A 24466-nucleotide genomic window follows, 5' to 3' on the forward strand; every position below is an offset into this window, starting at 1 on the left:
ACCAAGGCTGTTTCGGTGCCAAAACCGGGCCTGAAACCGGATTGAAATGGATCAAGATAATCAGTGTCATCCAAGAGCCCCTGGAGCTGGCCGGCAACCACCCGTTCTAGCACCTTGCCCAGGAACGGAACACTCGCCACAGGTCTATAGTTGTTCAGGTTATCTGGGTCCAAAGAGGGTTTCTTCAGGAGCGGTCTCACAACCGCCTCTTTCAGGCGGTCAGGGACCACTCCCTCTCTCAGAGAGGCATTTATTATCTCCTTGGCCCAGCCAGCGGTTCCGGTCCTGCCAGCTTTCACCAGCCAAGAGGGGCAAGGGTCCAGCACAGATGTGGTCGCCCGCAGCAGTCCAAGGATCTTGTCAACATCCTCAAGCTGTACAGACTGAAACTCATCCAATAAACAAGGACAAGACCGTGTTCTGGATGCTTCATTAGATCCCACTGCCATAATATTGGAGTCTAAGTCCCGGCGAATGCATGCAATCTTATCCTGGAAGTGCCTCGCGAACTCATCACAGCGGGCTACAGATGAATCTATAATGTCCCGAGGGCCAGAATGTAAAAGCCCTCGTACGATTTTAAAGAGCTCCGCCGGGCAGGAGAGAGATGCCTTAATTGTGGCAGCAAAATATCTCTTTTTTGCTGCCCTCACCGCTACTACATACCGCTTAGAAGAGGCACTCACCAAGGCAGAATTGCATTCGTCAGGAGTTCGCCTCCATCTGCACTCAAGCCTCCTCCTCTCTTGCTTCATCGCTCTCAGCTCCACGGTATACCATGGAGCTGTATGAGCTCTACATAGGAGGGGGCGCATGGGAGCGATCGTGTCAACCGCCCAGGTCATCTCCGTATTCCACAATCCGACCAGGGCTTCGACAGGAGCGCCAGTCTTCTCAGTCGGGAAATCCCCCAGAGCCCTTTGGAAACCCTCAGGATCCATTAGTCTCCGGGGGCGGACCAATTTAATAGGTCCCCCACCCTTGCAGAGGGAAAGGGTCGCCGTGAGCCTAAACTTCAGCAAGCGGTGATCTGTCCATGACAATGGGGTAGATGAAAAACCCCCAACCACCAGATCACCATCTCCATGTCCAGTAGCGAAGATCAAATCAAGAGTATGTCCCGACACATGCGTTGGGCCAGTAACAACCTGAGACAGCCCCATGGTTGTCATGGAGGCCATGAAGTCCTGAGCCGCCCCAGATAAAGCAGTCTCGGCATGGATGTTGAAGCCCCCCAGTACCAATAGTCTAGGGGACTGCAGCAATACCTCCGAGACTACCTCTGTCAGCTCAGTTAGGGAATTTGTTGGGCAGCAGGTTGGGCGGTACACCAACAAAATTCCCAGTCTGTCTCTCTGGCCCAGCACAAGGTGGAGACACTCCAAACCAGTCGACACCTGGACAGGGTGCTTGGTGAGTGAGAAAGAACTCCTATAGAACACAGCAACCCCACCTCCCCGTCCTTCGGTTCTACCATGATGCTGAACCGTATACCCAGGTGGGCAAAGCTGGGAAAGAGCAACTCCTCCCTGATTGCCCACCCAGGTCTCAGTTATGCACGCCAGGTCGGCCGCCTCCTCCACAATTAAATCATGAACAAGGGAGATCTTATGGTGAACCGACCTGGCGTTTAACAACAGCACATGGAGATCCGAAGGCTGACTGATAGGACAACCAGCAGTCCTGGGGATGTGAGGAGAACCGGAACAAGTCACAGACACTACTTGTCTGGGACGAGTTCCCCTTATCTGGCACGTTCTCCTCACAACGCCGTTCTTCTATGTGCTTAGTTAATCTAGCTTTAATAATACTTTCTACCAGTTTCCCAGGGACAGAGGTTAAGCTAACTGGCCTGTAATTTCCAGGATCCCCTCTGGATCCCTTTTTGAAGATTGGCGTTACATCTGCCACTTTCCAGTCCTCAGGCACAGAGGAGGACCCGAGGGACAAGTTAAATATTTTAGTTAGCAGATCAGCAATTTAACATTTGAGTTCTTCGAGAACTCTCGGGTGGATGCCATCCGGGCCCGGTGATTTGTCAGTTTTTATATTGTCCATTAAGCCTAGAACTTCCTCTCTCGTTACCACTATTTGTCTCAGTTCCTCAGAATCCCTTCCTGCAAATGTTAGTTCAGGTTCAGGGATCTGCCCTATATCTTCCACTGTGAAGACAGATGCAAAGAATTCATTTAGCTTCTCTGCAATCTCCTTATCGTTCTTTAGTACGCCTTTGACTCCCTTATCATCCAAGGGTCCAATCGCCTCCCTAGATGGTCTCCTGCTTTGAATGTATTTATAGAATTTTTTGTTGTTGGTTTTTATGTTCTTAGCAATGTGCTCCTCAAATTCTTTTTTGGCATCCCTTATTGTCTTCTTGCATTTCTTTTGCCAAAGATTGTGTTCTTTTTTATTTTCTTCATTTGGACAAGACTTCCATTTTCTGAAGGAAGACTTTTTGCCTCTAAGAGCTTCCTTGACTTTGCTCGTTAACCATGCTGGCATCTTCTTGGCCCTGGCGGTACCTTTTCTGATCTGCGGTATGCACTCCAGTTGAGCTTCTAATATAGTGTTTTTAAACAACTTCCAAGCATTTTCGAGTGATGTGACCCTCTGGACTTTGTTTTTCAGCTTTCTTTTTACCAATCCCCTCATTTTTGTGAAGTTTCCTCTTTTGAAGTCAAATGTGACCGTGTTGGATTTTCTTGGCAATTGGCCATTTACATGTATGTTTAATTTAATAGCACTATGGTCACTGCTCCCAATCAGTTCAACAACACTTACATCTCACACCAGGTCCCGGTCCCCACTGAGGATTAAGTCCAGGGTTGCCGTCCCTCTGGTCGGTTCCATGACCAACTGGTCTAGGGAATAGTCATTTAGAATATCTAGAAACTTTGCTTCTTTGTCATGACTGGAACACATATGCGGCCAGTCTATGTCTGGGTAGTTGAAGTCACCCATTACTACCACATTTCCTAGTTTGGATGCTTCCTCAATTTCATATCTCATCTCAAGGTCTCCCTGGGCATTTTGATCAGGGGGACGATAGATCATTCCCAGTATTAAGTCCCTCCTGGGGCATGGTATCACCACCCACAACGATTCTGTGGAAGATTCTGCCTCTTTTGGGGTTTCCAGCTTGCTGGATTCAATGCCTTCTTTCACGTATAGAGCGACTCCGCCACCAATATGTCCTGCCCTGTCCTTCCGGTATAGTTTATATCCAGGGATAACCGTATCCCACTGGTTTCCTCCATTCCACCAGGTCTCCGTTATGCTCACTATATGAATGCTCTCCTCCAAGACCAAGCACTCCAGTTCTCCCATCTTGGTTCGGAGGCTCCTAGCATTGGCGTACAGGCACTTGTAAGGAGTGTCTCTCTTCAAGTGTCTTTGGCACTTGTGGTTTGGCCTGTGGTAATTTTGCCCTTCTGAATTTATATCCTGTGCCCCTGCTCTCACAATGCCTACTTCTAGGCCTACCCCTTTTAAAATTTCATCATTTCTTTGGTCTTTATCCCAGGGGGAGGTTTATTCCAAACCGGACCTTCCTCAGCTCCTGTCTGGTTTCCCCCCTCAGTCAGTTTAAAAGCTGCTCTGCCACCTTCTTAATTTTAAGTTCCAGCAGTCTGGTTCCATTCTGGTTCAAGTGGAGCCCGTCCGTTTTGTACAGGCCCGGCTTGTCCCAAAATGTTCCCCAGTGCCTAACAAATCCAAACCCTTCCACCCGACACCATCGTCTCATCCACTCATCCATGTATTTGCTGGTCTGTAAATCCCACCTGAAAATAATGACAGTCTGGAAGGACATCTAGAGAAAACACACACACACACACTCTTTATACCAAGACTCAAAATGTCAGAAAACAGCATAGAGGCGTGTACAATTATGGAGAAAGTGGATAGGGAGAAGCAAGTGGAGGCCTCCAGTGAAACTGAACGTTGGAAGATTCAGGACAGACAAATGGAATGGCCTCTTCACACCGCACATAGTACAGCTATGGGATTTGCTGTCACAAGATGTGTTGATGGCCACCAGCCTAGCTTTAAAAGGGGACTTGGCAAATTCGTGGAGGATACTGGCTATTAGTCCAGCATCTTGTTCTCACAGTAGCCAATCAGATGCCCCTATTTATTCTTTACTCCAGCCTTTGCCAACCTGGTGCCCTTCAGATGTTTTTAACTACAGGTCCCATCTGCCCCAGCATCATATGCCTATGCCGGCTGGGGCTGATAGGAGTTGTAGTCCAAAACAACTGGAGTGCACCTGGTAGGTGAAGGCTGCTTTATTCCATCTCCTCCTCTTTCCTGTATTACCTCCAGAGCTTGGAAAAGTTACTTTTTTGAACTACAACTCCCATCAGCCCAGTCCAGTGGCCATGCTGGCTGGGGTTGATGGGAGTTGTAGTTTTAAAAAAGTAACTTTTCCAAGCTCTGATTACTTCTCCATTGTCAAATCTGAGATTGCAGGCCGATCAAGGTCCTTTCCTACTTGTTTGAAACTCCGTGCAAAACATTGTGCCATTGGAGATATGTGATATGGCCTACACTCCACAAATGTGCATCACCTTCACTGTTTACTCGTGCATCTGACAACCCCATGATATATTAGTTAGCCTTTAAAGTCCCAGCAGACTCTCAGTTGTTGTTTTCATTGAATTCAGGGACCTCAGTAGGAGTGCTAACGGGCCAGGGGGAAACCTAGTCTGGCCCACTTTTGTGCCTTTATTGAACAGCTTAATCTGGATAGAGGCAGCAGGCAGAAGCTGTTCTTGCCATTATTGCTTGCTGCTGTCTGCAGACAGAGGTACTGTTAAAGACACAGGAGCAGGTGCTGGTTTAAAAGTTGGTAGCCCTGATCCCTAGCCCTGATCCCTACATCTGCTGCAGAGAAGTGGAAGGCAGGCTCCTTTTCTCACAATGTGTGGACTAGGTTTTGGAGAGAAACTTGATTCAGTTCACATTGAAAGGCAAACTGACCCAATTCACACTTTCCGAAACAATATGTGAACCGAAACACAGCCATCCTTTGAAATTTGCACTTCTCTGCATTTTGCAAGGCATTTCTCCAGCCAAGTAACGCGTGCATATGCTCGGGTAAAGGGTGCATAAAATGCATGTATTGATGAAAATAATATAAAAATGCATTTTTAAAATGTGTTTATTTATTTAATTATTAAATTTATATCCTGCTCTTCCTCCCAGGGAAAAATATTAGGGGAAAATGTATTTTCCCTAATATACTAGGGAAAATATGTTTTGAAAAAATGTGTATCTTGGCCAAAATTGCATACAAAAAGGTGTGTAATAGGAGGACGTTGCACTAAATTGCTGACAAAATTTCATGAGGAATTTTAAATAAAAATCACAGATTGCTGCAGAAAGTTTGGGAAAATTGAGAAAACAGAATCGAAATGGACAGCTCCGTCCATTCTTAGTGTGGAGACAGGATGCCTGTCAGAGGCTCTTCCCATTTTGGCTCGTGTTCCCTCTGAGCATCATGAGAAATTAAGCAGCAGCAGCTTCCCCCAACTCCAGGCCAGGAAAACTTTCATCGGGTTGATTCCTCCCTGCCAGGCTCCAGTTGTGGCCGTTCCCCAATGCCATCTGAGAAGAAGGGAATTCCAGTCATATTTTGCACCCCTGATCTTCCTCCCAGATCTCCATGGATTCACTGAGCACTTTCTGATTGCCAAAAGGGAAAAGACCAGCCTCCTCCCCTTGCTGCTTTTGTAGCAATGTAACCCTGCACACCATTGATTCACTCACTAACTCAATTAAGAGCTAGCCGTTGGTGATTTAATTGCAAAGATAAAGAGCTACGGCATTCGTTCCTGAACCACACAGAAAGAAGACTGGCAAAAGTACTCACGGTGGGTGGGGGGGAAAGACTGAGGGAATGGTTTGAGAGGCCTTCGTACAGAATATATGAGGGAGTCCTAGAGGGTGTCAGACCATAGGTCCAACTTACCCAGTGGAAACTGGTAGCTCCGATGTCAGTGGGGCAGTGAATCTCCTCTGGGTTTTAGCACCTTGCTAAAGTGTTTCAGCACCTTGTAGTAAAACCCTGACCGGATTCCCTGCCCCACTGACATGGTCAGCCTCCACTGGTCTTTCCTAGTACTATTTACTCACAGCTGCTGTCTGTGGTCTAAGGCACAGGAACCCGCCAATCCCTCCTACCTCAGAACCTTTGGGTCCTTAGAGGCCCCCACCCTCTGCAGGCCAAGTTTGACAGGGCCTCCTATATACCAACATAAGAAGAGCCCTATTGCTGGATCAGGCCAGTAGCCCATCTTGTCCAGCATCCTGTTCTCAGTGGACAGCCAGATGCCTGCAAGCAGGACCTGAGCGCAACAGCAGCACTCTCCCCACTTGTGGATTCTAGCACCTGGTATTCAGGAGCATATTGCCTTTGACAGTGGAGAGACAACTCACCATTGTGGCGAGTAGTCTTATCCTCCATTTATTTATTTGTTTGTTTATTATTTATTTATTTATCATTTGATTTATTATTGTTTGAAAGTTGGACAGGGAAAAAAGTGGATAAGAGAAAAATCAACTCATTTGAGATGTGGTGCTGGAGGAGAGTGTTGCGCATACCATGGACTGCGAAAAAGACAAATAATTGTGTTAGAACAAATTAAACCAGAACTATCCCTAGAAGCTAAAATGATGAAACCGAGGTTATTGTACTTTGGACACATCATGAGAAGACACGATTCACGAGAAAAGACAATAATGCTGGGAAAAACAGAAGGGAGTAGAAAAAGAGGAAGGCCAAACAAGAGATGGATTGATTCCATAAAGGAAGCCACAGACCTGAACTTACAAGATCTGAACAGGGTGGTCCATTTCAGATGCTCTTGGAGGTTGCTGATTCATAGGGTCGCCACAAGTCATGATCGACTTGAAGGCACATAACAACAACAAATTATTTGATTCGTATCCCGCCTTCCTCCCAGCAGGAGCCTAAATGTGTCTAAACTTCTTTTCAAGCAATCCAAGTTGGCCGCCTGCTGATGTCACACTGATGTCAGGTGACCTTTTTTTTTTTTTTTTGGCACAGTGCTGTTCATGCAAGCCCAGGTGATCAACGTGACCATTGGGGTTTGCAAAGCACCATGCACTGTGCTTTGCAAGCCCCATTGATTCGCTGATTGTCAGGGCTCGCAAAGCTCTGAGCACTGGGCTTTGCAGGTGGTGCTGCCAATTGGCTGATTGGCAAAGCCTGCAAACCTACCCCCACCCTGGCCCAGCTGTGTCTCTACCTTCTCCACACATGAACTCATCATATAGGGGTGGCTATCACTTCTTCTGGCCTCTGGCAGAGGCCAAGTGTGCTTCCCTTCGGTTCTGCCACCCCAGGGCACTTGGGAAGCTGCAGCTACACATCCTTTCTGGCAGAGAGTGGGGAAGCAAGCTTCTTGCACCTGCTCCTTCTCTGGTCAATGGACGGGGCCAGGCTGCCCTTCCCCTTCTGCAAGGTAAAAGGTAGACCAGCCTGGCCCAGTCTGTTAACCAGGGAAGAGCTTCCTGACCCGCTGTTTGCAACACATGCCAGTTGCCTAGGGGCCAGGTAGAGAGGCCTGGGGGGCCGTCTCAAATGAAGGTGGCAGACAAAGAGACCTCCCTACTGGCAGGCAGGAGATCATGGCACAGAGAGGACAAGCTGAAAAAGCCTTTGGGGCAGGGAGTAGCCCATTGATGTATCAATGCTGCATCTAAATCAGGTGTGTGGAACCTTTGGCCCCCCAGATGTTGCTGCATTACAGCTGCCATCATCTCTCGCCGTCGGCCATGCTTGCTGGAGCTGACAGGACCTGTCAGCAACACCTGGAGGGCCAAAAGCTCCCCACACCTGATTCAAATCTAATTCAGCAGCAGGTAGCGGAGGTTCAGCTATGAGCATTAATGCATGCTTTGTGAACCCAGGAAGGGGTTGCACACACTTTGCCAAATAAATAAATAAACTTGTAAACAATGCAAATCCTGTGGCAAGAAAAGCCAAACAGCCTGAATAAATTTTGGGAATTATTCAAATATGCATATATGCTGGCTTTGTGCAGTTTATTGTCTTCCTTTACCCAGAAAGGAAAGCTAAGAGTCAGGCTGTGTCACCCAATTCATAAAATAACAACTTAGTTGATACATTGTTTTGAGTGTCAGTCAATTAATTAAGCTGCATATCTTTGCATGTGAATAAAAGAATGCCGACTTTAAAAGGCAAAGATTACTTATTAGGTAACACATGCCCTTGTGATAGCAGGGCACCATCGAAAGACTAAACTACATGTAAACGTGGTTTAACATTGCAGGCATTTAACTTTTTACTGCAGATACCAGCAGCAGTTCCGTCTACTCAAGATCAGGTTTGGGATGGATGGGTGAGGAGGTTTAACCATTTCCTCTGATGCCGCAATAGCAGTTAAGGTTCCCCTCCACCTGCCCAGGAGGATTTGGGTGCGCCCCCGTGTTAATTAGGGAGTGGGTGATTCCATGTGAGTTTCCCACTGCTACACACCAAAATGTATGTTGGATCCAACATGGTGACAGAATTTCAGACTGTCGGTAATGGGGATGCATATTTTTTGTAGCACAGTGGGGAAGAGAGCCTGGCTGGGAGTCCAGAGTGTGCAAGTTCAAATCCCCGCTCATGTCTCCTGGGCGTCAAGGGCCAGCTAAAGATTACCCTCACGGTGAGTGGCTCAGGGGTGATGTGCCCTGCCACCTGTGCAGCCGTGGGCAAGCTGCAGAGTCCGAAGGAGCCCAGTTGCCCCTCAGCTGGCAGTTGCGGACAAGGAAGGGGCTGGCTTGTGCAGCTGTGGCAAGATGAGCAGGCCCTAGCAAGCTGGGGAGGACTAGCCTCAGAGGGAGGCAATAGTAAACCTCCTCTGAATACTGCTTACCATGAACACCCTATTCACAGGGTTGCCATAAGTCGGGATCAGCTTGAAGACAGTCCATTTCCATATTTTAAAATAAGCTACTTGCAGAGAATAAGCCAGTTCATCAAGGAAGAAAGGTTTGGCATCATCCTCTCCCTGATGTGCTAGTTTACAACATGCAAGGAGAGGAGTTTTTTCCCCCAATATGAGGGAGCATTAAAAAATGTTGCCGCCTTCACCACCTGCTCTGGTACATTCCAGATTTCTTCAGTCCGTCCCCTTTTTCTGCGCAGTGATTTGGAATTTAGGAAGCTGCCTTCTACCGAGTGAGATTAATTGGTCCGTCTAGTTCAGTATCGCCAACACTAACTGGCAGTGGCTGTCACAGATTTCAGACAAGGGGCGCTCCCAAGCCTACCTGGAGGTGCTGGGGGTTGACCCAGGGACATTCTGCACACAAAGCAGATGCTCTGCCTTTCTATGATACAATGGGTGTGTGGGAAGAGCCAGCCCACAGCAGTCGCTGTGCCAACAGGAAATTTATGAAAATGCCCGTCGTCTGGCCCTGCTTGGGGTTGGGGTGGAGATGAAGGGAGGCGAGAGGACTTTGGGGGCATGGGAACTGTGCTTCATGTCTCGGCCCCAGATCCTGATCTGGTTTCTCGGAGGTTTATTCTTAGAGCCGTTCTGGCTGCGTGTCTCGATTTCATGGCTCTGCTGCGTTCTGTAACGCATTGCAGCACGTGTTTGTGATTTTGAAAAGAGTTATATTTGGTTACCGCATAGCGTGTTTTGGAAAGTAAACAAGAGCACAAAAGGAGAAGGTGGGAGCTGAAAGAAATTGCCTCTGGGTGAGGGAGAAAAGACTAGAAAGGGGCACACTGCGCAGAGAACAAGGACCGTTCTGCAAAGTAAGTTGCCTGTGTCTTCCTCCCCTGGGGCTCCCACCAATTCTCTGGGTGGCCTTGGACAAGTGGCTCCACTGAACCACAGGAAAGGTCGTTGGTTGTTTATTCCTGTAGCCTTGTCAGCATACAAATTGTTTTATAGCCCTTTCCTCATTCATTCAGAAACCCTGAGAGGGAAGGGCTTAATGGTCCCATTTTACAGAAAGGGAGCTCAGTTTGACTTACCTGGGGCCAAGATAATTTATTTATTTAATTGTTTAATTATTGTATTTATATACCACCCCATGGCCGAAGCTCTCTGGGTGGTTTACAGTAACTAAAAACATTAAAAACAAATATACAAATTTAAAACACATCTTTTAAAAACAATTTAGAACACAATTTAAAATTTTTAAAGAATTTAAAAAGACATGCTAAAATGCCTGGGAGAAGAGGAAAGTCTTGACCTGGCACCGAAAAGATAACAGTGTTGGCGCCAGGCACACCTCAGCAGGGAGATCATTCCATAATTTGGGGGCCACCACTGAGAAGGCCCTCTCCCATGTTGCCAGCTTCCCTTGGAGTAGGCACCCGGAGGAGGGCCTTTGAAGGCAATAACCGTTTGAAGGACACTCAAGTCTGGGACTCCCGCTGTTGGGGCCTCACTCTCACTGAGGTGGTGAAGCTGTGTCTGGGCTAAACCAGATGGCAGCTCTCTTGACTGAATAGTCCCCCAACTCACACACCCCAATCCCTTCCATGAAGAAAAGCAGCATCTCAGGGAGCTCATTTTCGCCCTCACATGCCACACAGAAAGCCTCCCATCCTGTGAGCCTTCATCTGCCATCTTACATGCACAGCCCCTGACACAGGTTAATTTAGCACAAGGATGGGGAACCTCCGGCCTTCCAGATGTATTGGGGCTGCAGCTACCATAATCCTGAACCGTGGGCCATGCTGACTGGGGCTGATGGGAATTGGAGCCCAGGAACATCTGCAGGGCCACAGGCTCCCCATTCCTGAATCAAAGATACAGGCCAAGATTTGGGAATCTCACTATTGTTCAGCTGTTATCTGAAGTTCCAAGACTGCTCCAGTGGAAGACTGTGTGGTACTGAGCATGAGCAGCGTTACTCTAATTTAAATCAAGAATTTGGGATTGGGGAGTGAGGTAACTGAATGAAGCCTTTTGGAGCCCCATCATTTTCAGTGGGAGAAATTTATGCACATCCTCTTCCCTCTCCCAGTGAAATCAACTGGACTTCCAAAGAGACTGACTGTGGCTAGATCACGAATGAAATGTTTAGGCTAGGAAATAGAGAGCCAGGGAGGAAAATCATACCAGGAGAATGGGTGCAATTCACGTTTGCTTCTGTTGCTTCTGTTGTCACTTGCATGTTAGGAAGTTGTCTCCCCCCCCCCACATCTTTTTAGAGGATTTGCCTCATTGTGTTCTTGCATGTCAGTGAGACAATAATGCTGGGAGAAACAGAAGGGAGTAGAAAAAGAGGAAGGCCAAACAAGAGATGGATTGATTCCATACAGGAAGCCACAGACCTGAATTTACAAGATCTGAACAGGGTGGTTCATGACAGATGCTCTTGGAGGTCACTGATTCATAGGGTTGCCATAAGTCAAAATCGACTTGAAGGCATATAGCAACAAAAAAACCCTATTAAAGGATATGACAGAGAGCCAGTGTGGTGTAGTAGTTAAGGTGCTGGACTATGACCTGGGAGACCAGGGTTCGAATCCCCACACAGACATGAAGCGCACTGGGTGACCTTGTGCCAGTCACTGCCTCTCAGCTTCAGAGGAAGGCAATGGTAAACCTCCTCTGAATACCGTTTACCATGAAAACCCTCTTCATAGGGCCGCCATAAGTCAGGATCAACTTGAAGGCAGTCCATTTCATTTCATAGGATGTGAAATATTGGGATGTGGCAGAAAAAGTAAGCTTTCTATTACAAGGAAACGAATCCATATGTAACTTGGTAGGTCGCTTCTTTTCGGGTATTGGGCCTCCAGTTTTAGGAAAAGGTATTTGGGATCCATTGTAGACAATTGTGCTGGAGAGTCTTAAGGATATAATTTCACTTTGATCTGTTCCTCCCCTATTTTTAACTTTATTTTAATGTTTCACTTCTAGTTGTTTTAACAAAAACAAATACAACCTTTCATTTTATGTGGAGTTTTAATAACATTTTTTTACTTTTATGTGGAGTTCAAATGTATTTTATTTTGTTTTCTTTTGATGTGGCCTATGGGCTGGGCTGCAATCCAAGTCAGTTGAATCCAATAATTCAATATTCAATATCCAAAGCCAAGTTCAAGGGCCTGGTTTTGGTGTACAAAGCCCTATACAGCTCGGAACCAGGATACCTGAAAGACCGTCTTACCCCTTATATACCCAATTGATCACTGCGCTCTGCAGATGAGGGCCTCCTGCAGATACCATCTTATCAGGAGGTCCATTCTGCACAACATTGGAAACTGACCTTTAGTGTGGCGGCACCTACCCTGTGGAATTCCCTCCCCTTAAATATTAGACAGGTGCCATCTCTGTTATTTTTTTGGAGTCTACTGAAGACTTTCCTCTTTCAACAAGCCTTTTAAGTTGAGACCTATCCCAGTCTGTGTCTGTGTTGGAATTGCCGTTTTAGATGTTTCTAAAGCTTTTTTTAAAAAAGATATTTTTTTAAATGTTTTGTTTTATACATTTCAAAGTCTGTTTTTAAGATGTTTTAGAGTTTTTTAGTGTTGTTTGCTCCCTGGGCTCCTATCCGGAGCAAGGGTGAGATATAATTTAAAATAAATATCCAATCAATCACTGCACTCTATGTTGGACTGCCCTTGAGGTTGGTCCGGAAGCTGCAGCTGGTGCAAAATGCAGCGGTGAGACTGCTCACTGGGGCAGGGTATCACCAACATGTCACCCTGCTGCTGAAAGAATTGCACTGGCTGCCCGTTTGCTATCGGGCCAAGTTCAAGGTTCTAGATTTTGTGTACAAAGCCCTATACAGCTTGGGACCAGGATACCTGAAAGACTGTCTTACCCCCTACATACCCAGTCAATCACTGTGTTCTGCAGGTGAGGGCCTCCTGCAGATACCATCTTATCAGGAGGTCCATTCTGCACAATATAGGAAACGGACCTTTAGTGTGGCGGCACCTACCCTGTGGAATTCCCTATGCTTAAATATTAGACAGGCGCCATCTCTGCTATCTTTTTGGCGCCTTTTGAAGACTTTCCTCTTTCAACAAGCCTTTTAAGTAGAGACCTTATCCCAGTCTGCATCTGTGTTGGAACTGCCTTTTAAGATGTTTTAATATGTTTTAAAACATGTTTTAAGATGCTTTTAAAGATTTTTAATATATTTTAACGTCTGTTTTAAAGATGTTTTAGAGGGTTTTTTTAGTGTTTTTGTTTGCCACCCTGGACTCCTTCTGGGAGGAAGGGCGGGATTATTATTGTTGTTGTTATTATTGTTATATAACAACAACAACAACAATGTCTACTCAGAAGTAAGCTCCACTGGGTTCAGTGGGACTTACTCCCAGGTAAGTGTGTATTGGATTGCATCCTAAGTCAATAGCATTCTATTCTGTACTTTCTAGCACAAACAAATTAAAAAAATAAATTAGATAACTGCTTATGAAGCATGGGGGAGGGGGAGGGGGAGGGGAATAGTCTTCTTCTATATATTAAAAAAAAAGTTGCCAGCATTCCGTCACGCTATAGTATGACCAAGAAACAGAACTCAGGATGGGGCCTGCAGGGTGCAGAGATCAAAGCTGGCCTGATTCTCTGGCTGGGACCATCAGGAACAGGGAGTAGCGTCATGCCACAGCCACGTGATATCTCCCAGTGTCCACCTTCTCCCTGCCTGTTGTGCAGCTGAATCATTTGCATCCACTCCTGGGTGTATGTGTGTGAGAAGTAAATCAGTGCAGGAATGACCGGAACCCCATAGGAAGCTGCCCTTTACTGATAAAACAAACCCTGCCTTCAGACTTACAATTTAAAAAGACACGACACAAAAGGAGAAGGGATTGGGAGGGAGAAGGAAAAAAACAAACTCAGGCACTATTTCTTAAGTTGCAGAGTTCTCAATTTATCTTCAGAAAGCTTTTCTGCGTGTGGCGGCAGCATTTCTCAAACCCCTCTCTGCCTCTTTCTTGCAGGATATGAGGAAACATGTCATCATGACCCTCCTGGATACTGAGCAGTCGTATGTGGAATCGCTCCGGACGCTGATGCAGGTAACCCATCTGTGTGGGAGCAAAGGCAGGAGAGCTGCAACTTTAATGGAGCTTTCTGCCCTGTTAGAATGCGCCTGTGCTATTTTTTTCTTCCACACTATGATGTATACACACGTTCTCACTGATCTCTTATGCGTACCACATCTGGGCACGTACTCACATGTGCATTTTTCTGTGCATTTGCTGTTTGGTCACAGAAAGCCAGTGTGGTGCAGTGGTTGGACTAGGTCTTGGGAGACCCGGATTCCTATCCTCATTCAGCCATGAAGCTCCCTGGGTGACCTTGGGCTTGTCCACATCTCTGAGCCTAACCTACCTTGCAGGGTCGCAGTGATGGCCACCAGCTTGGATGGCTTTAGAAGAGAATTAGACAAATTCATGGAGGACCATAAGGCTATCAATGGCTACTAGCCTCTCCCTCCATGTTAGTACATTTCTTAATACCAGTTTCTGGAAACTTCCAGACAGGGGAAAGCTTTAGTGCTCAGGTCCCACTGATGGGCTTCCCTTTGGGGCATTTAGACTAGACTAGACGGGCCACTGGCCTGATCCAGCATGGTCTTGTGTCCTTATCCTTGTGGTCTTCTCAAAAATTGCCTAGCTGGCCACTGGGAGAACAGGCTGCTAAACTAGATCAAACTTTGGCTTGACCCAGCAGGGCTTTTTCATGGTCTTTACCTTTCCATTTGGGAGGAAATGATGCCATCATGTATTTCTCCTTACATTAAATTGATCTGACGTGATTTTCTTTTCTGTCCCTCTGGCTCTGTAGCAATTCTTTCCCTCTCACCACCACCCCTTTATCTCCTTTAGTCCGCATGCAATTATCCTTTCCACCCACCACCACCTTCCTCCAAGTGTGAAGTCTGGAGGATTATTCTTGTATTCTTCACTGTCTGTTTTGATTCTTTTATTCACAGAACACAGACTTACCAACTACAGCTCTAAATGTCAGCCTCTCTCTCTCTGTGGCCCAGTGCTAGATCATCAGCTTTGCAAGCAAAAAGTCCCAGGTTCAATCCCTGGTGTCTCTGTGGAAGGCTGGAAGAGACCCCGTCAGAAACCTTGGAGAGCCGCTGGCAGTCAGTGTAGACAATATTGAGCTAGGTGGACCAGTGATCTGGTTCGATAAAAGACAGCTTCAGAAGGAGAGCCTGCTGGATCAGGCTAGTGGCCCATCTAGTCCAGCATCCTGTTCTCACAGTGGCCAATCAAATGCCCATTATGGGAAGCCTGCAAGCAGGACCTGAGCACAAGAGCATTCTCCCCTCCTGTGGTTTCCAGCCATTGATCTCTTAATACCTCAGTTAACAAATCCCCCAGGAAGGAAGGAAGAGTTTTTTAAAGGTGAAACTGACAAGCTTTTCTTTGCTATGGATAAACTTTCAAGCATATGCCTTTGCTTTAAGGTGAAACTGACTAGCCAGTGTCTTTGTTTGGCTATCAGTAAACTGATATGCCTGTGCCTTTGCTTTAAGGTGAAATTGACTAACATGTACCTTTGCTAAGGATAAACTGACAAGACTATGCCTTTGCTTTAAGGTGAAACTGATAAGCCTGTGCTAGGCTGTTACTAGGGTGAAACTGACAAGCCTGTGTCTGCTTTGCATTACAGAGATGGCTGGGGAGGGAATGATCCAGTACGATTCTGGGGAGGGGGAGGGGGTGCATGCTGGGTAGGCACCCTTTAAAGCCCCTGTTGAAGCTGCCCCCACCATCTACGAGCAGGTGTAGAAATCTATCCCTGTTCCTTCCATGTTATTCCTAACTCTGGTACCAAAGTTTATGTTAAAGAAGTAATGTCCAGGAACGCATCTACTTAGTTAACTGAAGTATTACTGTATTCAGAAGCATACTTCAGTATCTGTTCTCCATTCTGCTGCTTCCCCTGCCTGTTCTGTTCCTCACTGTGAACTTGTATCACTTTTGGTCTTCACTATCTACCTTTTCCTCAATATGCCCCACACCCCAGTGTCTGAACTGGCAGTGACTAATGAGGGTAGCAACACACTTGGAAATGAATACAATACCTACCTAGAAATAGACAGACTTGTCCATCCTGATAGAAATGTATTGGAGTGGTTAGAGTGTTGGAGACCAGGGTTCGAATCCCCCGCAGCCATGAAGCTCCCTGGGTTACCTTGGGCCAGTCTCTGCCTCTCAGCCTCAGAGAGAGGCAATGGCAAACCACCTCTGAATACTGCTAAAAGAGAGCCAGTGTGGTGTAGTGGTTAGAGTGCTGGACTGCGACCCGGGAGATGAGGGTTTGAATCCCCACACAGCCATGAAGCTCCCTGGGTGACCTTGGGCCAGTCACCATTTCTCAGCCTCAGAGGGAGGCAATGGCAAACCAACTCTGAATACCACTTACCATGAAAACCCTCTTCGTAGGGTGGCCATAAGTCGAGATGGACTTGAAGGCAGGCCATTTTGTAATTTGGATTTTGTGTGGGTTTTTTAGTAGGTGGCAGTAATAGTGCCTATAGTATTGTTGTTGTTATGTGCCTTCAAGTCACTGCCTCTCAGCCTCAGAGGAACACAATCATTACGGCAGCAAGATTATTATATGCACAAAAGTGGAAAATGGAATCAACACCAACAACGGAAGAATGGCTATTGAAATTAATGGACTTAGTAGAGATGGATAAATTGACATGTCTACTTAGAGAAAAATCGACAGACACATTTCTTAAGGAATGGAAGCCTCTCTTAGACTTTTTGTTGAAAGATCAAAATAAAATGATGATATTGGGATTTGACGATTAACTAAGATAGCCTATGGAGAAAAGTGATCCTGTATGTATATATTAAGGGACAGGTTTGATATATATTATATACTTATAGCTGATCTGCGACAAATCGGAAGTCAACTATTTTATTTTTTTCTTTTGTTGTATTGTTATGTTTATGTTTTTGTTGTTTGATTTTGTTTTGTTTGTCTTTTGAAAAATTTGAATAAAAAAAATTATTAAAAAAAAAAAAGAGGAACACAATCATAAACCGCCTCTGAATACCGGTTACCATGAAAACCCTATTCATAGGGTGGCCATAAGTCGGGATCGACTTGAAGGCAGTCCGTTTATCCATATATAGTTTATTAAGCATTCCGTAAAGGTAGACAATTAAGAATTTTATGTGTATTTTTTTCTCCTATTTTTGGAAATACATAATATCAGCGAACACTCATTGTTCATTGTGGAACTTCGTTTCTGAATGTTTTTCTCCAGTAATAATTTTTTTTTAAATCTTATTCTTCTTTTTTCTTGGCAATCACTCGTGACCAAGTAAAATTGTCTTCCAAAATAAAGTCTTTAACAAATGATCCGTCTGAATCTGTATCCACCGCCGGTGTACCAGTTCATGACTAGGGGCTTCTGGATTTCACAGTCCTGACCCTGTCGTCATTCACTGATCGCCATGGGACTTTTGTTATGGAAGACGCCTGTGTGTAAATTTGTTTTATGTGGGGAGATCGGCACACCACGATCAACACACAATCTTGACAGAAAAAGGCTTTGATCAGTTATATGTACTTAGGCTTATTACAGTTGCACAGGGGTAACCAACATGGTGTCCTCTCGCTATTATGGACTACAGCTCCCATCATCTGTGATGGGTAAACTACGGTTCCCAGAATTCTATGAGGGGGATGTGCTTTACAGATATGGCATTTATGCGACATCTTTTGCAAACAAATCGGAATGAATGCTCAGTAAACAGCTGGCTGGGGCTGATGGGAAGGAGTCCAGCAACATCTGGAGGGCACCGCATTGGCTATCTGTGCCATAGGGCATGGGAAATATCAGGGGGAGGGCTGAGCCAGAAGCCTCCTAGGAAAGGATAATGCTGGGGAGGTTAGAGCAGAAGGAGCATGCAGATATCTTGGGGGGCAGTGCCAGCCATGTGGGGCAGCAAGGAGGAAAGGGCGGATACTCTTGAAGGAGCAGGAGATCTTGGGACGGTGGAGGGTAATGGATCCGGAGGAGCAAAAGGCCATGGCCAGGGCTGTATTGGGATGCAAAAGTGGAGAGGCGAGCAGCGTGCGCTCGATCCCTGAAGCCAGTGTCAGCAGCAAGAGTGGGATGACAGTGGCAGTGGAGGCGGGTCTGTTAGGGCAATTGGGGCGCTGCCCAAACAACAACCGTCTGCACTCAGCCAGATCCCCCTCCTGCCTTCTTAACCAGTCCAGGGGGTAGCCCTTGCTGCCACCTTCCCCTCCGTTTCAGTTGTGCCCTTGCAGAACTCAACAGGAAGAAGATGGAGAATTAGAATTAGTTGCCTCTGCCTGTCATTTGGCCCTGCGTCTGCCTGTCATTGACCCCAGGTCCACCTACTGTTGGGCTCCCCGCCTTTTGCCCTACCAGTCTCAGTGGGCACCCCTCGTCAGCTATTCTGACAGCAGAATTGCTGGACAGATGGGAGGGGACGAAGAGGAGACCACAGAAGACCACAAAGGAGAAGATGGCAGTAGCCAAGGCAAGAGATGAGCAGGCCATGGGCCAGAGTGGGTGCCGACGGGGACAGGGAAGAATGGCCTTATTTATTGGAAGGCCAGTTCTAGTCCTTAAATTTTGGATCAGTCATACGCGCTCAGAACAGGCTTAAAACAAACCAAAAAGTATCTCCCAACAAACTGAAATTTAGAAGAACAAGGAATTGGGAACCAAAAATATGAATTCACAACTGCCTCTGTTAAGGATGTGGATGCATTATAAAAAAAAAAAAAAAATTTAAAAACATGCACAACTATCGTAGCTGATAGAGCAAGAATAAATATACCCAACTTATAAAATACAATATCAAAACATATGACCAAACATGTTTCAACAAAGGGTAAGTTTATATAAGGAGTATAAAGATTTTGTATTTAGACTAATATTATATTTCCAGTATTTCAATAATATATATATTTTATCTTTGCAGGAGTTGCACTGTGAATTGTATTGTTACACTTATGCTGAATTGTATAGTTGTTGTTTTGTACACTTATTGACCACTGAAGAAGACTTTGTCGAAACGTGTTTGGTCATATGTTTTGATATTGTATCCTGTAAGTTCAGAATCAGGCTTATGCAGAATTCTGCTGCTGCACCAGAGAAAACCGCAGCGCACAGGGCAGGACGAACTTTTTGATGCTGCCACCCTCTTCTCCATCTTTTTAAATTTTGTAAATTTTTAAATATTTTAATTTAACATTTTAAACTTAATATGATCTTAATTTAAATCTCAATGGCAATTTTATTAATGTTTTATAATTGTACTATATATTTTTTTTCCACACTTGCTCATATTTTAATTGTGATTTTATTTGTTGTACACCGCCCTGAGAGCTTTCTGCTATAGGGCGGTCTAGAAATGTAATTAAATAAATAAATAAATAAATAAATTTAAGCAGGGAATAATGAGTCATTAATTGAATGGGACAAAGGCAGGCAATCAAATCCCTCCTCAAAGCTAAGAGAGCTACGGATTTAGAAAGCTTTAATTCAGCCCTGTGAAATTCCTGGAAATGCTCCTGACTCATTCAGAGATGCCATCCTTGAAGGGAAGAGAGAAAACACACACACACACTCCTGAATGACTAGCATGGCTGAGAGATGGCCATGTAGCAAAAGGAGCAATCCAATTCCAACTGGCTTTTTAAATACCTACAAAACATTGAACGTTTCCTCCACCTTTGAAAAGTTATAAAGCTGGAAGCAGGAACAGCCCAGACTTTGGCCTGTTTCACTTTGGTCTGTAGCACTGAACTATGGATTAGCTTAAAACGTTTGTAACATCCCTTCCCTCTTTCGCTTGGCTGTGAGGAGGATATTGGAAGCTTTCATTGCTGTTTTTGATTAATTACAGTTTATTGTTACGTGCAAACCCTAAAATGTGTTTAATCTTACCTACGGTTTAGGTAAACAAGCCAACAACATAAACCATGGTTTGAAGTTGGTCTGTTTCAATAGACCATAGGTTAAGGATTATCTACGATTTAGCTTTAGGTTGTAGGCTGCTTTGTGCTTTACAGACCACCAGAGGGGAGCTGATGGGCTAAACCATATGAAGCCACTGAATTGGTTCACTCATGTCCAAAGATGAATTGATTTCTCTCTGCCATAGAATCATATAGAATAGCAGAGTTGGAAGGGGCCTATAAGGCCATCAAGCCAACCCCCTGCTCAATGCAGGAATCCAAATCAAAGCATTCCCGACAGATGGCTGTCCAGCTGCCTTTTGAATGCCTCCAGTGTCAGAGAGCCCACTACCTCTCTAAGTAATTGATTCCATTGTCGTATGGCTCTAACAGTTAGGAGCTTTTTCCTGATGTTCAGTCGAAATCTGGCTTCCTGCAACATGAGCCCATTATTCCATGTCTTGCATTCTGGGACGATCGAGAAGAGATCCTGGCCCTCCTCTATGTGGCAACCTTTCATGTACTTGAAGAGTGCTATCATATCTCCCCTCAGTCTTCTCTTCTCCAGGCTAAACATGCCCAGTTCTTTCTGTCTCTCCTGATAGGGCTTTGTTTCCAGTCCCCTGATCATCTTTGTTGCCCTCTTTGAACCTGTTCCAGTTTGTCTGCATCCTTCTTGAAGTGTGGAGACCAGAACTGGACACAGTACTCAAGATGAGGCCTAACCAGTGCCAAATAGATGGGAACTAATACTTCATGTGATTTGAAAACTATACTTCTGTTAATGCAGCCTAAAATAGCATTTGCGTTTTTTGCAGCCACATTGCACAGTTGGCTCATATTCAGTTTGTGATCAATGACAATTCCAAGATCCTTCTCACATGTCATATTGCTGAGCAAAGTATCCCCCATCTTATAACAGTGCATTTGGTTTCTTTTTCCTTGTTCCATCCAGCCCACATTTAGCTAGCTTGCTAATCAGAATATCATGGAGTACTTTGTCAAAAGCTTTGCTGAAGTCAGGATATATTATGTCCACAGCATTCCCACAGTCTACCAGGGAGGTTACCCAATCAAAAAATGAGATAAGATTAGTCTGGCAGGGTTTGTTCTTCATAAATCCATGTTGGCTCCTAGTCATCACCTCATTGTTTTTAAGGTGCTTCTCGATAAGAGCAGAAGAGTTGAGGCCTTATCCCAGTCTGCATCCGAACTGGAATTGTATTAAAGACTTTTTAAAGATTTTTTAAAATGTTTTTAAAGATGCTTTGTTTTTAAGGTGTTTTTTAAAAAGATAATTTTTAAAGGTGTTTTTAAAAGATTTTTTTTAGTGTTTTATTGCTTGTTGTTTGCCGACCTGGGTTCCTTCTGGCAGGAAGGACGTGATGTTAGTTTAATTAAACAAATAAATAAATGTTTGTCTCCTCCCTCCCCCCCCGCTTTTTGCAGGGTTACATGAAGCCCCTGAAACTTCCTGAAAATTCCATCCTCTGTGACCCTTCCCTGGTGGACGAGATCTTCGATCAGATCCCCGAGCTGCTGGAACACCACGAGGAGTTCCTGGAGCAGATCACAGAGTGTGTGCAGAACTGGCACGAGAAGCAGAAAGTTGGCGACATCCTGGCACAGTCGGTGAGTCCAGCAGCCCAACCCTGCAGTCGTGGCACAGCGTGCCTCTTCTGCATTGAGTGCAGTGGCAGAAAGGGAGGGAGGGTGAGGGAGACTTGCGAGATCCTTGTAATGCAGAAGAACTTTGGAAACAGGATTTGAGTGTCTCAGGCTCCCATTGTGAAGAGGTTGGCAACTAGCAGCCCATAGGTGAAATCCGGCCCATGGATTCAGGTTTGCCATTTTACCTGCTGCCATGGAGATGCCTCCTTGAGCAGTTCTGGTTGCCACACCTCAAAAAGGATCTTGTAAATTTAGAAAAAGGTCAGAAAAGGGCAACCAGAATGATCAAGGGGATGGAGCAATTCCCCTATGAAGTTGCAGCATTTGGGGCTTTTTAGTTTAGAGAAAAGGCGAGTCAGTGGCGACATGAGAGAAGTGTGTAAAATTATGCATGGCATGGAGGAAACGGACAGAGAAACGTTTTTCTCCCTTATTCAAAACACTAGAACTCGTGGACATCCAGTGAAGTTGAATGATGGAAGATTCAGGACAGAGAAAAGAAAGTACTTTTTCATGCAGCGCAGAGGTAGATGGAATTTGCTCCCACAGGAAGTAGTGTTGTCCACCAACTTGGATGGCTTTAAAAGCGGATTAGACAAATTCATGGAGGATAAGACTTGAATCGCTACTGGCCACAATAGCAATACTCTGCCTCCATAGTCAGGGGCCGTATGTTTCCAAATACCAGTTCCTAGAAACCACAGGAGGAGAGAGTGTTTGTGTGCTGAGGTCCTGCTTGTAGTCTTCTCTTGGGCATCTGGTTGGCCACTGTGAGAACAGGACGCTGGAACAGATGTGCCCCTGGCCTGACCCAGTATAGGGGGTTGCACCACCACCTCTTTCAAGGCAGCGGGCATAACTACCTCCTGTAGTGAGGCATTAACCTCTTCCTGGCCCCATGCAGGTAATCCCCTCCTACTAGATTTTACAAACAATGATAGGCAGGAATCAAGAGGGCACACAGTCGGCTTCACTGCTGCAAGTGTCCTGTCCGTATCCTCGAGGATATCCTCTGATATCAGGCAAAATGATAAGATGCACATGTGAGTTGGCTTCAGCGTGCATGCACCAACGTTATGACACAGGAGAGAACTTCATTCATTGGCGATCACTCGTGGCCGAGTAAGATTGTCTTCTGAGATGATTTGGTTAGAGGACGCCTGTGCGTGAATTTGTTTTGTGTGGGGAGATCGGCACACAACGATCAACACACAATCTTGACAGGAAAAGGCTTTGAGCCAACGGCATGGGTACCATGACGATTGGAAGTCCTTTATCTGCTGCAGCCTTCATCCGCCTTCACAGCCGTTGTAACGTACACACTGTTATCCTCCGCCTGTTCTGCTGTTGAGGACTTTCTTGGATCGTTCTTTGTCTGGTTCCCCTCCCTTGACCTTACCGCCGTGGGTGACCCTGCTGGGAGTACTACTACTACTACTACTGATAATAATAATAATAATAATAATAATAATAAAATAGCCACAAGTTAGCATCGCCTGCTGCAGATGGTGCTATTGGTCTACATCAGGAGTTGTGCTCTTCAAGGTAATAATAATGGTGGCAGGCAGAGAAGTTACCCTCAAAATGGGCCATTTGGGGACAGGATGGCATCAGGGTGGCACCTCGTGGATCCTGCAAGATGCCCAGGCAGCTGGCCTAGCAGAAACACAAGGAAACTGCCCCCTTAGCTTCTAGCCTGGGTGGCACAAGCAGCAAGGCTTGGAGCGTGGTGGTTGCTTCACCACTCCATTCCGTTGCACCCGGGCCAGGTGTAGCATTTCTCTGTTCCTCCCTCAGGAGCTCATTCATTTTTATTATTATGTTTGGTACTACACTACAATTTATTTCTGAGCCACCTTCCTCCAAAGGAAGCTAGACTCAAGTCGCATGCTGCTGATTTCCCTTTCTACTTCAGAGGAGCAGACAGACTCTCTTCCAGGAGTCAGCGTACCTTCTCAATATCTGGCAAGCTAGATATATGTTTGCTGTTTCTTAAATTGTCAAGATTTTTATATTTGGGGGCAGCTTTCTGTCACTCACAGACTCCCTGGGAATGCAGTGCAACAGCCACTCTAGGCCAAGGGCCAGGTCCTGGGCATTCAAGAGGCTCCTGACAACAGGGGTCCAAAGTGAACGTCTGCATCTTGCATCAGCCAGAAAAGCGTGTGGTCCCATCTCTCATGAGACTTTAGGGTAGCTTAAACATACCAAATATGGCTCAGTAGCTCAGCCTCGTTTTGCCAGCTTAAAAATCTAATTCCAGGAGTCTCCTGGGTGAAGCAACCTTGCCGTCACGTCGACTCCTCAAATGGCAAACCCTGTGGTTGGTTATGAACACTGCCTCTCTCTCTCTCTTCTCCATCTGCAACTCCCAGCCTGCAAGCTGGATTCCTTTTGGGGACTTGCATTTACATCTGTTCTGGTTTCAGCTGGACTTGGGCCAGTTTGAAATTGTTATCTTTATTTATGCAAATGCTCTGGTGGGGGGTGGACAGGGGGGAGTGTGAAAGGAAGACGGGCCGGAAGGCGACATCTTGTTTCGCCCGCTTTCTTCTTAGAGTGGCAAGGCAGCAAATGAGGAATATAAGAAACCACCTTATTCTGAGTAAGATTGGTCCATCTAGCTCAGTATTGTCTAATAATAATAATAATAATAATAATAAACTTGATTTCTACCCCGCCCTTTTTCCAATAGGACTCAGAGTGGCTTACAACTAAAAACAACACCATTAAAACATACAGAAATATACAATTAAAATAGAATTAAACTATGAGAAAAATTGAAAACCATAAAACATACGTTAAAAACAGCGGACAATTTAAAATAATAAACTCATATACTGTAGTCACCAATT

General features: G+C 45.5%; 1 protein-coding gene across 2 annotated transcripts in view; it reads left to right on the forward strand.

The window, feature by feature from the left end:
* Positions 1 to 24466, forward strand: part of ARHGEF17 (Rho guanine nucleotide exchange factor 17) — a 224673-nt gene that overhangs the window by 144402 nt on the left and 55805 nt on the right. For both annotated transcript variants that reach the window (XM_061629072.1, XM_061629071.1), the window contains exons 2-3: positions 13961 to 14038; positions 21390 to 21572. In XM_061629072.1, coding sequence (XP_061485056.1) covers positions 13961 to 14038; positions 21390 to 21572 — 261 coding nt within the window. The remainder of the gene's footprint in view (positions 1 to 13960; positions 14039 to 21389; positions 21573 to 24466) is intronic.

This window comes from Rhineura floridana, chromosome 5 (assembly GCF_030035675.1).
Source record: "Rhineura floridana isolate rRhiFlo1 chromosome 5, rRhiFlo1.hap2, whole genome shotgun sequence".
Lineage (NCBI taxonomy): Eukaryota > Metazoa > Chordata > Lepidosauria > Squamata > Rhineuridae > Rhineura > Rhineura floridana.